The sequence below is a fragment of the Miniopterus schreibersii genome, assembly GCF_964146895.1.
Source record: "Miniopterus schreibersii genome assembly, chromosome: 4".
Classification (NCBI taxonomy): Eukaryota; Metazoa; Chordata; class Mammalia; order Chiroptera; family Miniopteridae; genus Miniopterus; species Miniopterus schreibersii.
In genome coordinates, this window is record NC_138105.1 from 12,388,769 (window position 1) to 12,404,676 (window position 15,908).

The following is a 15,908-nucleotide window of genomic DNA, read 5'->3' on the forward strand; positions in this document are numbered from 1 at the left end:
ATCTATGTTTATGATAGCACCCATCTTCCTGTGTTGCAACTTTTGCTTTATGGGTGCAATCTCTGGATCTTCTATTTGTTAGCTGTCTATAGTTAACTTCTCTGAGTTTTCTGAACTGTAAAATTGGAACAATACCACCTACTGCATAGATCTGGGGGAGGTTTAAAAATGATTATGCAAATGCTTTGTAAAACTTATTTTACTTTGCATGTGTAGATAAGACCACAGCTCTCTTTTTGCCACATACACAGTATCTGGACATTTTCTATATATACATATAGAGAGAGCATTTTTTGTTTGGCATTCTTAAAGTAGATAATAAATAATGAAAAAATTTGACCAAGATTACAAATAAAATAAATGGCTAGTAGATATTGCTTGAAGTTATACAATAAAGACTTTTCACAAAACCATTCATCTACCAAAATGCATAACAGATATCCCCAATATATTTTTTAAATGATAATTATTATGAATGTTTCGTTTTGTTTAATCAGTATGGACTTAATGAAAAGTTGCCTCATTAATGGGAAAACTTCCTGGGAAAATTTTGCTAGTTTACTCTTCTAATTGGAGCTCATAGATGGGTTAGAAGAGATTGTGCTGGGTCATCTCCTATGTGTTGGTGTCATAAAGCATTGAACGTCATGTGTTAAAGCCCAAAAGTGAACACAAGATGGCACTGTAATGCCAAGTCAAGAATTTATCATCTTGCGCTCCAAGTGTTTGATTCCTGCTTTCTTATTTGTAATCGTGGTATCTATTTGCTCGGTTATTATTTTTTGTTTTTGTTTTAAAACTTCAGAACAGAAATTCACTTGATAACAACAATAATTTGACAGTTGTCACTGGCCCTACAAATGTGCAGTGATTGCATCAGAGTTGCTTTTAGGACCTTGATTAGCCTGCTATTTCTTTGCAAGATCTAGCCATGTCTTTCTCGCTTACATTACTGCATCCATAATGACTGCAACAGATTAGGCTTTTCATAAATATTTGTTCCATAAATTAACCATACAGACAAACATCCAAATTTAAGTATTAACATTTATTACCTGGTTTTCGTTGCTCTTTTCTGTTGTGTTTTGCCTGTCACCCTCCTCTTTCTTTTTCCTTTCAGCTGCTTCCCTTTCCCTGGAAAAAAAGAATATAAAGAAACATTTCAACCAAAGTGAACAACTACCTCATTAATTACTAGCTCTGTCCTAAAAAGCATGCCATTTTCTCAAACCGATGAGAAACAATCATTGTACTTTAAGACTCACAGTTAAAGACCCAGCTTTGAAAAGTACTCACAGCTTTTCCTTGCACACTGCACACTTATTGCCATGTATCTTCCCATCTGAACCATGGACAGGGTCACTCTCTCGGGTGCAGATAAGTTGTCCGTTTTTCATTTGGCCTCTAAACTCATCGCACATATCCTGAAAAGAAGGGAAGATCACCTTAGAAATGAATGTTTTCACACAGTATTCTACTGGGCTGGAGAATCTGAAGACTTTGGCTACTGTCTCTATGGAACATGCCCACACTTTTCCCCACCCCCTGCCCCCAGGTGTTTTCCTTGCCTCTCCCTTTCTCCTAAGTTCCAAAGGCCCTTCTTTGGCCTCTGTAAATGTTCCCTGAGCCCCTGCAGCTCAGCGGGCTCACTTATTCCACGATCACTTCTTCTTCAACCTCTGTGACTTTCTAAATAAACTTTTGCTTGTATTTGAAAAAAAAAAAGGAAAGGAAGGAAATCTGAAGATTTTGACTCAGACTCAGGAAGCCACCTAACCTCCCATGGGAGAAAGTATAATGGCCCATGAAGACTTCCACAGCCTAATTCCTGGAACATGTAAATAAGCTGGCTTACACAGCGAGAGGGAAATAATATCAAAGATGGAATTAAGGTTGCTAATCAGCTGACTGACCTTAAAATGGAGAGATTATTCGGCATTACCTGTGTGGACCCAATGTAATCTCTAGGGTTCTTATGAGAATCAGTGTTAGAGTTATATATACACGGCATGGAAATGATTCAACTGGCCATTGCTGATTTTTACATGGCTGCAAGCCAAAGAATACAGGCAGCCTCTAGAAGTTAGAAAGGACAAAGAAGCAGATCCTTCCCTAGGGCTTGCACACAAAAATGAAACCCTGCCCACACTTTGTTTTTAACACAATGATACCCATTTAAGACATCTGAACTCCAGATATACATGCCAATAAATTGGTGTTGTTTTAAGCCACTGGTGGTAGTAAATTGCTACAGTAGTTGAACCTCCCTTTATTCAGGCATAAAATAATTTTTTTTTTTAAAAGGTATTTTACTAGGCTGTTGAGAGAATGAAATAAACTGCTATTTATAAAAGTGCTTTGTAAAGTATAAGACTGAAAGATTTCCACTTGGCATTAAATTTCCACACTGAACAAGTTACCAGTGATATTTATGTTAATGATGGCTTCTGGTCTAAGGGCAAGATATTGGTTTGCAATGTTGACACCCCCTTTCCACACTTTTGATAGCAAAGTGTTGACTTACAGAAAGACCATTCTTGCTAAAACCTAGTTAGTGACTCACCTTTCTTGATGCTGATTCAGTCCCATTTGCTCTATAGCCAGAATAATTATTTCCATTTGCTTGTCTTTCCCTAGAAAAGAAAACAGTCAATAGTAATCTTATTAACATGTGCCCAGTTTTCAAAGGACTCTTGGAGTTTTTGTGTCCTAAACCTGTTCCTCCACAGAGGATGTCTCTGCCTAACCCTATGAGGGAGAGTCAACTCGGTTATTAAGAAGCTCCCTCATCACAGGTCGATATTTTAGGTAGATCAACTCAAGTAATTTGAGTCTCCTGTGTTTGTGTCCAAATGTATCTACCTGTCATTTCCATCCTTTAGTCTTATTTCACATTCTTGGGACAACACAGAACAAGCTTGCTGATCCATTACATCTTCCTGATACTAATACTTCAGATATTTAATGCAAGTTTCCACTCTCCAAGTCCTGCTTCCTCAGTTATTTCACCTTTTCATCATAAGTTGTAGTTTTTAATTCCCCACTAACTCACCATTCTACTTCCTTGATTTGTAGGTCAATTTATTATAATATTATTTCTTAAATTATAGAGCCCAAGGTAGACTTTGCAACATAGAAAAAAGGTCTAGAAAGGACCTTTGGATCATGTGTTTTTTAACCTCTTACGGTTCCTTAGGGGAAGCAAGAGAAAGAGATATAATCTTTGGGAATTAACAAAAACAATAGTTTTCACTGCGGGAGCCCTCAGAAAATGAGAAATCGCCCATGATTCAGCAAGACTGGCTATCTTTCAGACACGCCTGTTGAGAGCAGTACTCACAGTATCTCTTTACACATGGAACACTTATTGTTGTACGTTTTGCCGTTAGCGTCACGTACGGGATCACTCTCCCGGGTACAGCTGAGTTTTCCATTTTTCATATTTTCCCGAAACTCAGCACATTGGTCCTGAAAAGGGAGAAGAGAGCAGGCCTTCTGGATCACTAGGTCTATTGTATCATTATTAAATTTGTTAAACAATCTGAGTAAGAAAAGTTTTGTCTACCTTCTCTTACATGGAATATAACATCTAGGATTGCTATCTACAGAGAAAAGAGGGCTGGGATCACCCATATTCTAAGAGGCCCCTTGTCGCCCGGCCAGCATGGCTTAGTGGCTGAGCATTGACCTATGTTCCAGGAGATCGCAGTTCGATTCCTGGTCAGGGCACATGCAGGGTTGGGGGCTCGATCCCCAGTTGGGGGCATGCAATGAGGACTCTCTCATCATTGATGTTTCTATCTCTCTCTCCCTCTCCCTTCCTCTCTATGAAATCAATAAAGATATATTTCATAAATTAATAAATAAATAAATGGCCCATTGTCATGCCTAATAATGCTGCTTTTAATGTCCCACACAAGGAAACAATAAAGCTGGCTGAAATTTAATAGCATAGGTCAAGGGTCAGCCAACTATATAACCTACAGGACTAATCTGTCCTATTGCCTATTCTTATATATAAAGTTTTATGTATAAAATTTGAAACTCCCTCCTTCATTCATTCCAGATATTATTTATGGCTGCTTTCCCACAACAATGTCAGAGCTGAATAGTTGCAACAGAAGCCATATGACCTGCAATGCTTAAAACATTTGCTATCTGGACTTAAAAATAATTGCTGAGCTCTGTTGTAGATAGAAAGGAGAAAGAAATGCTGGGAGAGAGCACAAGTTATGCAAAAGCCAAGGAAAGTAGGCTTGGGCAAATTGAGATGATAGACAAAGGGTTTTAACTGGGTAGATTGTGGAGAAGAGAGGCAAAGGGTCTTAACAGATCTATTATTTGAGAATGAGAACCCAGCCTCCTAAGGAGAAAATATGGCCAAACAGAAAGGCCCAAGTTTATGAACGGCAAATATCGGGCCTGTGTCAGACCTGGAAGTGAAGGTCTCAACATCCCAAGGTTGTAAGAAAAACAATAGGGTGGTTGTGATCTTATGAAATTGTGTTCACACACTCAAGGCACGGGCTTACATGCACCATTGTCATGCTCTCACTTAAAAATATCTCAGGGAATGTGCTAGACACTTGTTTAAATTGTCTTATATTATCCCTATAAGAGTGCTGCTAAATCAGGGACACCCGTTCAGTGAGATGAAGCAACTTATCCAAAGCTTCACAAATCCTAAGTGAAAGGGGCGGAGTTGTACCCCAAAACCTATGCTCTTTCACCATATTATGCTGCCTTGGATCAACAGGAGATATACCTCAACAAAGCAACCCCACTCAGGGAAAGAGAGAATTATAAAAGAAAATAAAAAGCTTGTGACCCTGATGTGACACATCTTCACATTCATTGACTCTCCTGTGATCGACATTGACATGAGAGCTAGACTATAGAAAGAACAGCCAGGGGATTGGGGTAAGGCCACCATGTTGATTACTGCAGCTTTAAAAAGGTCTAGAAAGACTAAAAATTGCTGAGGTATTACCCTAGAGTTTAAGGGGACAACCCCCTGTTCTTCCAGGGACACTTTCAAGCTCGGCACTACCCACATTCGCCTTGTACCAGAGCCTTTGCCGTTGGCCTGCTATCAACGAGCGAAGCCCACCCTGGTTGTGCAAGCCTATTGCTCTCACCTGAGCTTTCCCTCCTCCGCCACCGTTGGAACCGTGCTCTGAAGCAATTCTCTGCTTTTCCTCTTCTTTCCTCTTTCTTTCTTCATCTTCTTTCTGGCTGGAAAGTAGAAATGGGAGGCAGGGAATAACTGATTACAGAGAGTGGCTGCATGCCTGTGAGCTTCTCACCGCCCGGCCAAACTAGACTGTACGGAATTCACCAGCACTTACTGAACCTCCGCTACGCTGCAGGCCCCCTTTGAAAATAAAAAGATGAATGACATGGAGGCCTCCTGCCTGGGAGAGCCCTCTTTGCAGTAGGAGACCAATACTTACACATCACAAAGACCAGGGAAGCAATTAATTAGCATTTCATAAAGGCTCCCTGTGCCTCGACAGGCATTTCTCTCCAATACCTTGTACTTAAGAGTTCTAAAAATAAGCATCTTCCTACCAAACGTGTCTTCCTGGATTCCCCACCTTTCATGAAGAACCAAACTCTGGGAGTCATCTCCCACTGCTCCCTGTCAGCTCGGATAGCTGTTGCCACATAGCCCTGATTTCCCCTTCACAGTGCCTCCACTCACCTTCTCTCCCTTGCTCTGGTGACTTTACACTGGGCCACTGCAAACCCCTACCGCCACTTGGGGCATTCTTAATTTTGGTCCCTCCCTTCTCTTATTTTCCTTCTTACTGCAGACATATGGATCTTCCTAAAGGAACCATATTTAAAGTACTTTTCCTCCTACCGAAACATTTTTAGCAGCTTTCCACTCTTTATAGGATTGACTTAAAAATCCTTGATCTGGTATTTAAAGCTGGTGAAGTTCTAACTAAATTAAAAAACTTGCACTTTACTATACATATGACAGCTTTCTTAATTTAAAATCTTTATGCTGTTCCCCTCTTTTCCTCTCATTCCTCCCAGTACTGTCCACATATTATCCAAATTACAACCCTAGTTCTATTCCTCCATAAAACAATTAAGCTTCCCTTACACATTGTCAGCATCCCTTTTCATTTAGCAATGTATTTGTTAACTAATGCCCATGTCTAATCTCCAGGGAACTGCATGATTCCTAGACAGACTCTTTCATTCATCCTTGTGCAGTCATTATATCCATTTTACACTGTAGATGTTCAGTAAATGACTCCTGAATAACAAATATTTTAGTTGTGCTTCCAAACATTGTATAAAGAGCTACTTTTCATTTCCTGAAAATGTGGTATTTTCAAAAATGCCAGTAGAGGACTTAGATTGCTATTGAAATTGGTGTGTTTTCTTCCTAGTAGGAACCACAAAATAATCTTAAGAAGAGGCCCCACTGACAGCAAAGGACTTACAATTTTATCAAGAAAGATGTTTGATCTACTGATAGGCTCTCCCCCAGAACTAATGAGAAATTTTATAATAGTCTAATATATTGTCTATTTTTAGAATTGTAAATCTTAGCCTTTATAAAGATCCACCTAAAGATGCTTTACAGATAATCATTCCTTGGAAAGGACAAACACAATATTTATTATCTTCCCAGCTCCCTGCCTCCCCAACTCTGTCGACCCACAGCAGGAGCTTCCTCTGTGCACTCACAAGACTGATTTGCACATGGCACACTTGTTGCCATGGGTCTTGCCATCTGGGCCACGCACGGGATCATTTTCTCGTGTGCAGAAGAGATTTCCATTTTGCAAAAGGCTCCGGAATTCACCACAAGTGTCCTAAAAGGAGGAGAAAAGGCAAGAGCTTGAGTATTTTCTTGGAAATTACTTTGTTGGGTTCCTACTAACTGCTTTCTGGGAGGAAAAAAAAAAATGACCTAAGAAATTTTGTTTGTTTGTTTGTTTTGCTCAATTCCACACTAAGCACACAGGACTTAAAAGGTGGTTTATCTTTCTTTCTTCTTGAGATTTAACCCCTGAATTCAGACAGAAATTGCCATCACAAATGAGCAAAAATCTTTGAACAAAGTGGGATCTCTGAGAACTGCTCGCATTTCTTACTTGGGTTTCATTGTCCGTCTCTGTTATATTATAATGAAAACAACAATACTAAACACATTATAAAATTTAAAAAATTCTATTAAATAAAAAAAAACTTCCAAGTTTATCTGGTCCAACCACCCACACTATATCTCAATCCCTTTTATATCATGCCTGTCCAGAAGTTACCTTATTTCCACAGGGACACCTGCAGTAATAAGGGGTCCATTACCCTCCATATAGTCCATTCCAAAATTTCTATTAGAGAGTTCCCACAAATGAGCTGTAGTGCTACTTTTGGGGATCTTAGAAAATAATAAATCCAGTAGAATCTCTACTCTTAGGGTTTGATTTTTCTAAGCTGTCATTGCAATTAAGATGTGTATATTCCTTCAGACCAGTGAACAAAGTCCAAGGGTTTTACTTCCTTCAGAGAAACTGAGAATATTTTCCTTCCCACATGAGAGTCCTTCGCATATTTGGAGAGAGCTCTCGTCGTTCTCCCACAACTCCCTATGTTCTCTTCAAGAGCGAAACATCCCCCGATGCCCGGCCATTCTGTTTCAATCATCTGTATAATTTCTCATTCTGAATTCTTCCCCTTTACTAAAGAACCTAACATAATATTCCAGGTATGTCTGGACACGTGCTATATCATACTGTTAATTATAGTTCCAGCCTGCCATCAAGAGACCTCAGATGGGGGGATGCCTCTCTGTGCCTCAGGTACTTCGTCCATAAGACGGAAATAATCCTAGTATATTCCACTTGATTAAAAGAATAAAAGCCAATATGCATTAAGTAAATATGCATTAAGCATTCATATAGGTCCTGGATTGTTATGAGAATAACATGAGATAGCACATGTATGCGTATCTGCAATGACTAACATCTAGGAAGTACTCAGTAAATATCAGTTCCAGAATTATATGAGAAATTGATAGGGGATTAACAAATCATTTAAGACCATATGGTTGATTGCTGGTAGCAATTAAGATTGCATTTGTGGGTTTTTGTTTGTTTGTTTGTTTGCATCTTTTAGTTTAAGTTGAAACTCAATGAAGACAACAGTGATTTTTTTCTCCTAGCTCTGCCTAAAGGTTCACTGACAGATTCCCTAACTGGTCCCAGTTAGCAAAAGAAATCTAGTGTGAGAGCATAGTTTGTTGGTAGTAATTAATGTGAAATCAGAAGTAGTCTGATTCTAAAGAATTTTCTCTTGTAGATGCTGAAAAGTGAACCATGAACTAATTATATAATTTTAAAATTCAGACTCACAATCGTGGGAAATAAAATTGTAAACAAACCAATCATGCAGAATTCCAAGTGCTATGCTTCTGTTTAGAAATTATTTTTAGTATCAATAGTTTTTGATGGGGGCAAGCAAATGACACAAACTTGAAAAGGTTTACCTGGAATCAGTCTTTCTGAAATCAAGAAAATATTATTTGGGAAAGTTGCTTTTCTATCTTCCCCAAAACTGTTGGCACCAGAAATCTTTAAAGGTAAAGCAAGAAACACATCTGGTTTGACAAAATGCGGCCATCTAAAACCGCATGGTCTGTTAGAAATAAAGCTGGATTGGTGTCAGTGAGTCTAGGTTTGAATTCCATTGTTTCCACTTTTCAAATGGGAAAACTTTGAAATCTGAAGACATGGGTTCTGACACATCAACACTCCCATTACCTTTCTAAGCAAGTTCTTCTTTCTCTCTGTTTTAAATCTTCATTTAAAAACATGGGAACAAAGTGAATCAGCAGTTTGCAAGTAAAACTATGGCCCGGGAGCAAAACTTGGTCCACCGCCTTTTTGTGTCAAGTTTATTGGAACACATCGTGCCCATTTGCTTCAGCTACAACAGCAGACGAGTATTTGTGACAGAGACTGAATAGTCACGACTTAAAATATCTACTATGTGGTCCTTTAAGAAAATTTCATCAACCCCAGGACCAACTGAACCTCGAGTTCTCTCTTCAGTAATTTCATGAACTATTTTAAAAGACAATCTACAAAACCTCATTCTTTCACGGGGCACGAACACTCCAGGACAAGTACCTTTTCAGCTTCTCTCTTCACTTTTGCTCTGGATTCAGCTTCTTTCTCTTTCGCTTCTTGCTGGCTGTGGGAGAGGCGGGGGGGTCATTCCCAGCACCCAGCGCAGGACCCTAAAGGGGAAACCTCTCCAGAGCGAAGCAGCCCGGTCCCCCCACACCTCTGCCACCTTAGCTCAGGAATGGAGGGGCAAAGGCACCTGCCCCCCCAGATTATTCTTCTTGTCTTTAGTGTTGCATAAAAATAAGACATACTGTGCCCCAGCGACAGTAAGTACATTTTCACTACAATATTTCTTTTAGAAAATAAAGACATTGCCCTTCTTCCCAGGATGCAGCAGGATGCTTGAAAATCACAACTAGGTGCTGGTAAATTTTCAGCTGGTTATGCCCAATGATTACGTCTTTGGGCTAATGCATGCCTGTGTATGCAGAGAACAGAAATCCTAGTGCTTGTATGCCATTAGTGCGGGGAGTTGCCCCTTAGCACATGGTCCTCCCTGCCTGGTGATTCCAGTTTCTTCCAGGGCACTGAGAACACGACACAGAATGCGCTAACCATGTGGCTTTACCACAGGAAATCCCCAAACTCAATGCAAAGGTAGACTCCATTTGCTGCCTCCTAGAGAAAACCTTCCATCTCCTCTGTCGCCCACCCCGGGAGATGGCTCCTCCGCTCAGCAGGAGCAGTGGCTGAAGCGCTACTCACAAGAAGGCCTCACACATGGCGCAGGTGTTGCCATGGACTCGCCCATCTGGGCCCTCGATGGGGTCATTCTCTCTGGTGCAGGGAAGCCGCCCGTTCCGCACATAGTTACGGTATTCACTGCACAGCTCCTGCCGAGGATCAGGTAACTAAGCATTAGAAACTTCCCCACATTGCCCCTTTGAAAACTATGACATGATGCCCCAAACATAACCAATAAGTGGAAAGACTGATGCAGAAGCCGGGATTAGCCAACGTGCTTCTCAGTGGCCCAGATCACACGTTATTTGGAATATAAGATTGTTGTAACATATCTTATCAGAAAACCTTCACTTAGATATAAATATTATGCTCTGCTTGGCACTATGAGAGACATGAAGAAGAATTTGCTGTTCCTTTTGTAAGGAAATTTGTGGTAAGCAGGATGATTGCTTCCAAACACCAAATCTGTAGGAGCCCTAATACCCAGGGCCTGTGAATATGTCACCTTTCAGGGCAAAAGGGACTTCAAAGATGTGATTAAAGATGGCTGAGATGGGGAGATTGTCCTGGATAAATCCAGTGTGCCCAGTGTAATCACAAAGGTCAGCTCTTAAAACTGGAAGAGTAAGACAGACGAGATAGTGAGGGGGAGACGTGAATAGAGAGAACAGTTAGACAAGTGATGTTGTTGGCTTTGCAGACGACAAAAGGGGTCCAGGAGCCAAGGAACATGAATGGCCTCTAAATGCTAGAAAAAACAAAGAGACAAATTGTCCCCTGGAGATTCTAAAAGTGAACACAGCCTTACCAACCCTTTGATTTAGCCCAGTGAGATGCATGTCAGACTTCTGACCTAAAGAACTGTAAGACAATAGGTCTGAATTATTTTTAATCTACCAAGTTTGTGGTAATTTGTTAGAGCAATCATAAAAAACCACTACAGAGTTTTTAGTTTCTTTTAAAGAAATATATAGAAGCATCTATAAGTTAGAATAAAACAAATGATATAATTGAGAAATAAAGAAAAATTAGAGAGAGCTATAAAGTATACTGTGTAAATGCAGAAAATCTCTAAAGAGCAGCTAATACTTATGCTGAACCATGAAAAGGGGCCAAAATTTTGACATTCATGACCAAGTATAAGCAAGACCATGTAGAAGGTCAAGTTCATTATATGTTCAATATTGAGGACTTTAGGTATGTGAGGGACTGTGCTGTTATACATGGATAAGTTCCTTGGGACATAATAATAATAATAATAATATCTTTATTTTATTAATGAGGAAACTCAGACACAAAAATGTTAACTGTTTGACAACTGGTAGGGAGATGGAGCGAGAACTTGAATCCTGACAGTCTGAGTCCAGAGTCAGGCTTTTATACGCAATGCTATTAAGTCCACAAGATGGGGAGTGTTGATTCAATGCTTGGCATGTCCAAGAAGCAACAAGGTGACCAATATGGCTTGTCAAGGGCAGCAATGTGTAGAACAGTAGGGAAGGAGATCCAAAGGTGGCAGAGGTCAGATTATGTATGGCGCTGTAAGCCACTAGAACTTTCTTATTCTGAGTGAGTGAGGAGGCACTTGGTCGCACAACCAGTCTTCTGTTTTTAAATAATTACTTTGGCATTAGAGCTGAGAGTAGATTGTAGGGTGCAAACATGAGAGCAGGGAGAAGACGTGAGATCTTCCAAATTATAAAAGTATAAAGGAAAAAGTAATAAAGATCTGAGGCACAGCCTGTGGGAAAATTACACATTGAAAGAGTGTGTAAAATCTAACGTACATTATGGGCATTAAAGGTAGACCTTGTGGTACAATTGCTTTCTCTCAAATTAATAATTATGTATATTTTCTAACTTCTTATCTGAGCCTTTGAGTCCTATTCTCTAAAATACAGATAATAATATATACCTTGAACAATACTACAAAGATCAGTCATAAAACTGATAGACCACAGTGCATACAGTAGCAATGAAATAATTAATAGCCATTACGTTGTCATCATCATCATCTCATTACCATCCTCATGTGAGTGTTACAGAAGCAGTCCCAAGGCTAAAAGATGCTATTAAGTAATCTCACAGAGAATTAATTGGGATGAAAACCTAGGTTTTTGGGGTGTGTTTTTTTTTAAACGAAACACCTTTATACAACAAGGTATGAGGAAAAATCTAAAATCTGCCTCTGCTGGTTTTCATTCAGACAACAAGACAATCTGCATATACTTCTTTCTTGGGATAATACAATTCACATGTTCAGTAGAGAAGGGGGTGGTTGACTTCTTCTGAAATGGACAAGCAACTAGACCAAATCTGGTGTGAATAAACTGAACTAGAAACAAGGGATCTTCTTACACATGAGGGTCCAAGCACATTTTCTCAGTTTGCAAAGTCACTACAGACACTGGGAATTGGAGGACGGAGCGAGGCCTGGCCTAGTGGGAATGGATGGCCTAAAATAACTACCTGTACTGCTTCTCTCTTAACTTTCTCAGCGTCACCTCTCTCCTTTCCTTCCTTGCCATTATTTTTCTTCTCTTCTTCTTCAAGTTTGCTGTAATAAAAAAAATAAAAATAAAAAAAAAGAAGATACAAGCTAAATAAGACTCCTCACTCTCTTTGGTTAGGTATTTCCAGAAGGAAGAGCCAAAGGTCAGATTCAGTACAAATTAATCCAGCCCAAGAGGTGCTATTACTTTGCCATTAGTGCAGATAAATTCAGTAGTTCCCAATACCTTTTAAAAATTAAAACTGGCTTTTTTTTTTATCAGTATGTGGACCTCAGGTGGTCTCTTTTCTTTCAGAGACTTCAGCCAATAATCTTAAAAAAGCCTCAATTGCCTTGATTTTTAAAAAAAACTTTCCTATTTAAATGACTACCACATCAATGATGAAAGCAAATAATGGGTCCATAATCAAACCCAACCATGTTTTACTATAAAATAAAAATTTTAAATATATCTTAATGGCATTAGTATTTAAGTTGAAATTCAAGTTTTAGGGTACAATAATGATTCCAGCCAAGGAAGATTCAACAGCTAATATTTGGAGGTTGATTGCAAACCTAAGATTCTGGCATTCTTGCTGTTTTCTACTGACACAAAGCATCCTAAAGCTGGAAAAAAATCCTTAGCATCTATCACATCTAAGCCAGTCATCACCACAGCACTACAAATCCAGTGGGTGCAAGAAGAGCCCTAATTTTTTGAATCTCAGGTCATTATTTACTGCTCTTCCCTGTTAATCTCTCCTTTAAGGCCTTAAATCTTACACTTAAGACTGGACCAAGAGGTATGAAAGCTAAGGAGCAATGTTAACTTAGCACCTCTTTCAGCAGATACTATTTAAATATTTTTCTTAACATTTATTTTAGCATGAGGCTCAGGAGGGGATCAGGAGTCTAGGAAAGAGAACTGAAGGTGATAAGATGCCATCAGCTTCTCCTGTACAGTCTCACACAATGGAGCTCTGGTCCCACTCAGCGAAACAATGGCCTATTGGGCCCTGGACTGGCTTATCAAGAAGACATTTTAATAAACATTTCTGAGATGGGCCTGCCTCTCAGAGGTTTAACTCTCTACACTAAACCACTTATCAAAGTGTTTATTTCACCTGTGTATAGTAATGTCTCTGAAAAGGCAAATATAATTCTCTCTAGTCCATTTTTGTTCAGGTTACTTTAAGTCTTTACATACTGGGCCCATAGACATCTGTCCAAATGGTTTCCCTTAACCAGTATCTGAATATGCTCACAGAATTGTAAAATGTCAGGGGTGGGAGAGAGACCAAAGAGATGGTCCCATCCAGATTATCAAAACTCTGCTCTCTCTTTGTTGTGAACAATGATTGTCAAGTGTTAATTGACACTTAATTTTGGCACTAAATTAAGACTTTTTTTTTACCATGACTTAATTAGAAGATAATTATTGAATAAATACTATTGAATAAGTAATAATATTGTCACCATGTGATTCAACATTACCCAATGTCTTGTCCGTGTGCTTTTAAAATTACCCAGCATATAACCCATGATATATATTCCACACATTCCTGAAGAAATTGAGACTCAGGGACGACCAATGGTGAAGATATCCCATGGGAGAGAGGAGGGGAGATACTCACAACACACTTGCACACATGGCGCACTTGTTTCCGTGCATTTTGCCGTCTGGGCCGCGGACGGGGTCGTTCTCCCTGGTGCATATGAGCAACCCATTCCTCACCTGGCTCCGAAACTCGCTGCAGAGTTCCTGGAAAGGGAAGAAAATTGTTTCTCAGAGCAGTTCCCTACCCTTCCTTTGTCTGTCATGAGGAACAAGTGAAGAATAAATAAGAGTAAGAAGGAAAAACAAAAGTGATTACATGTCACAGCAAATCAGTAAGTTGTTTCAAAGCTCCTGTCACAGACTCAGAACTGTCCTGGCACTAAAGTGGGTTTGCAAACACCCTCATCGTCCTCCTGGGGGTGCTCGGAATCTTGTTGCAGAAGAAGGCTGACATATGATAAAGAAATGTATGTGTGTGTGTGTGTGTGTGTGTGTGTGTGTGTGTGTGTGTGCGTGTATTGTGTTGCACATCAGTCTATCAAAGCTATGGAAGATCAAAGGTGAGACTATTCCATAGGCCCAGAAGGAGAGGAACTGAGAATATTGGTGAGCCTTCATGAGAAAGAAAGGAGAGCCTGCCATGTGAGACAACTTAGATGAAACTTGAGGGCACTATGCTAAGTAAAATAAATGAGACAGAGAGAGACAAATACTATATGATCTCACTTATATGTGGAATCTACAAAACATCGAATTCATAGAGAGTAGAATGGTGGTTACCAAGGGATTGGGGGGGCAAATAGGGAGATGTCGGTCAAAGGGACACACTTCCAGTTATAAGACAAATAAGTCTGGAGACCTACCATAAAACACGGTGATTACAGTTAACAATACTGTATTACATACTTGAAAGTTGCTAAGAATAGATCTTAAATGTTCTCATCACACACACACAAAATGTAATTCTGTGATGTGACAGAGGTGTTAGCTAAAGCTGTGTGGTAATCACTTTAGACATCAACACACTGTACGCCTTAAACATACCCAATGTTATGCTATTCCAGAGGAAAGAGCACCAAGGCGTGGCGTTAGCTTTCGGGAACATTACCTTTGCAGCTTCTCTTTTGGCCTTCGCCTTTGCTCTTTCTTCTTGTTGGCTATAAGTAACGGGGGGTGGGGGGAAGAGATGGATTTTAGTACAGTGGAGCAGATCCTTCACATTTACAAGTTAATCATTCATTGCTTTGACTGTTCTCAAGTAACCCCAAAGATCTAATCATAGTGACTTGCAATTTTATTGGATACTAAGTTAGATGAGTCCCCTCTGCTCAAGAGAGTGGGGTGCAGGAGAAAAATCCCCTAATGAGTGAATCTGTGTAGCTTCCCAGCAAATACGCTGGAATGAGTCCTTATTTTCTGATCTTTTTGCATCAGCAACAACGCTTTATAAAGTGGCAATATTTGGTTTCTGAGAGCCAATATAGCAATGGCAGTTAACAGGAAAACTCTGCAGCCAGATTGCATAGGAAACATAAAAATTCTTAACCCCTTTGTGGCTTCCTCAACTTTAAGTAGGGAGGGTACAGAAGGGCCAGAAGAGGTAATGAGAATACTTATTTCATTAGACTGTTGTGAGCGTGAAATGGGTTGATACATGTAAAGCAATTAGAATAAGTATCTGGTCCATAATAAAGTGATTGACAGAAGTGACATAAGTGAGTGGTATCATCATCATTGTAATCACCATTAAAAGCGAATTCTCCAAAAACGGGCATATGATGGAAGTGAAGTGGGAGTGACAGTTCTTAACCATTTGGGGTAACTAACAATGTTGCAAACTGTGTTCAGTGAATGGGTTTATAACATAATTGGATCTATAATACAAGTAATTCAATCATGTCATATAGACAGAAAAATATTCAATAATTTGTGAAAATGTTTCCATATGTTCCAATCAACATAAGACTTGCCCATCAATAAAACTAAAACTTTTTAAAAGTTGAAGAGAGTGTTTACACGTGAT

General features: G+C 39.5%; 1 protein-coding gene across 2 annotated transcripts in view; it reads right to left on the minus strand.

Moving 5' to 3' along the window:
• The window catches only part of SPINK5 (serine peptidase inhibitor Kazal type 5), a 70,608-nt gene that overhangs the window by 14,736 nt on the left and 39,964 nt on the right, over window positions 1–15,908 (minus strand). For both annotated transcript variants that reach the window (XM_081135247.1, XM_081135246.1), the window contains exons 16-26: window positions 14,994–15,042; window positions 13,962–14,089; window positions 12,306–12,393; window positions 9,858–9,985; window positions 9,153–9,216; window positions 6,709–6,836; window positions 5,139–5,235; window positions 3,341–3,468; window positions 2,564–2,633; window positions 1,297–1,424; window positions 1,056–1,134 (exon numbers count right to left, since the gene is read on the minus strand). In XM_081135247.1, the coding sequence (XP_080991373.1) occupies window positions 1,056–1,134; window positions 1,297–1,424; window positions 2,564–2,633; window positions 3,341–3,468; window positions 5,139–5,235; window positions 6,709–6,836; window positions 9,153–9,216; window positions 9,858–9,985; window positions 12,306–12,393; window positions 13,962–14,089; window positions 14,994–15,042 (1,087 nt within the window). The remainder of the gene's footprint in view (window positions 1–1,055; window positions 1,135–1,296; window positions 1,425–2,563; window positions 2,634–3,340; window positions 3,469–5,138; window positions 5,236–6,708; window positions 6,837–9,152; window positions 9,217–9,857; window positions 9,986–12,305; window positions 12,394–13,961; window positions 14,090–14,993; window positions 15,043–15,908) is intronic.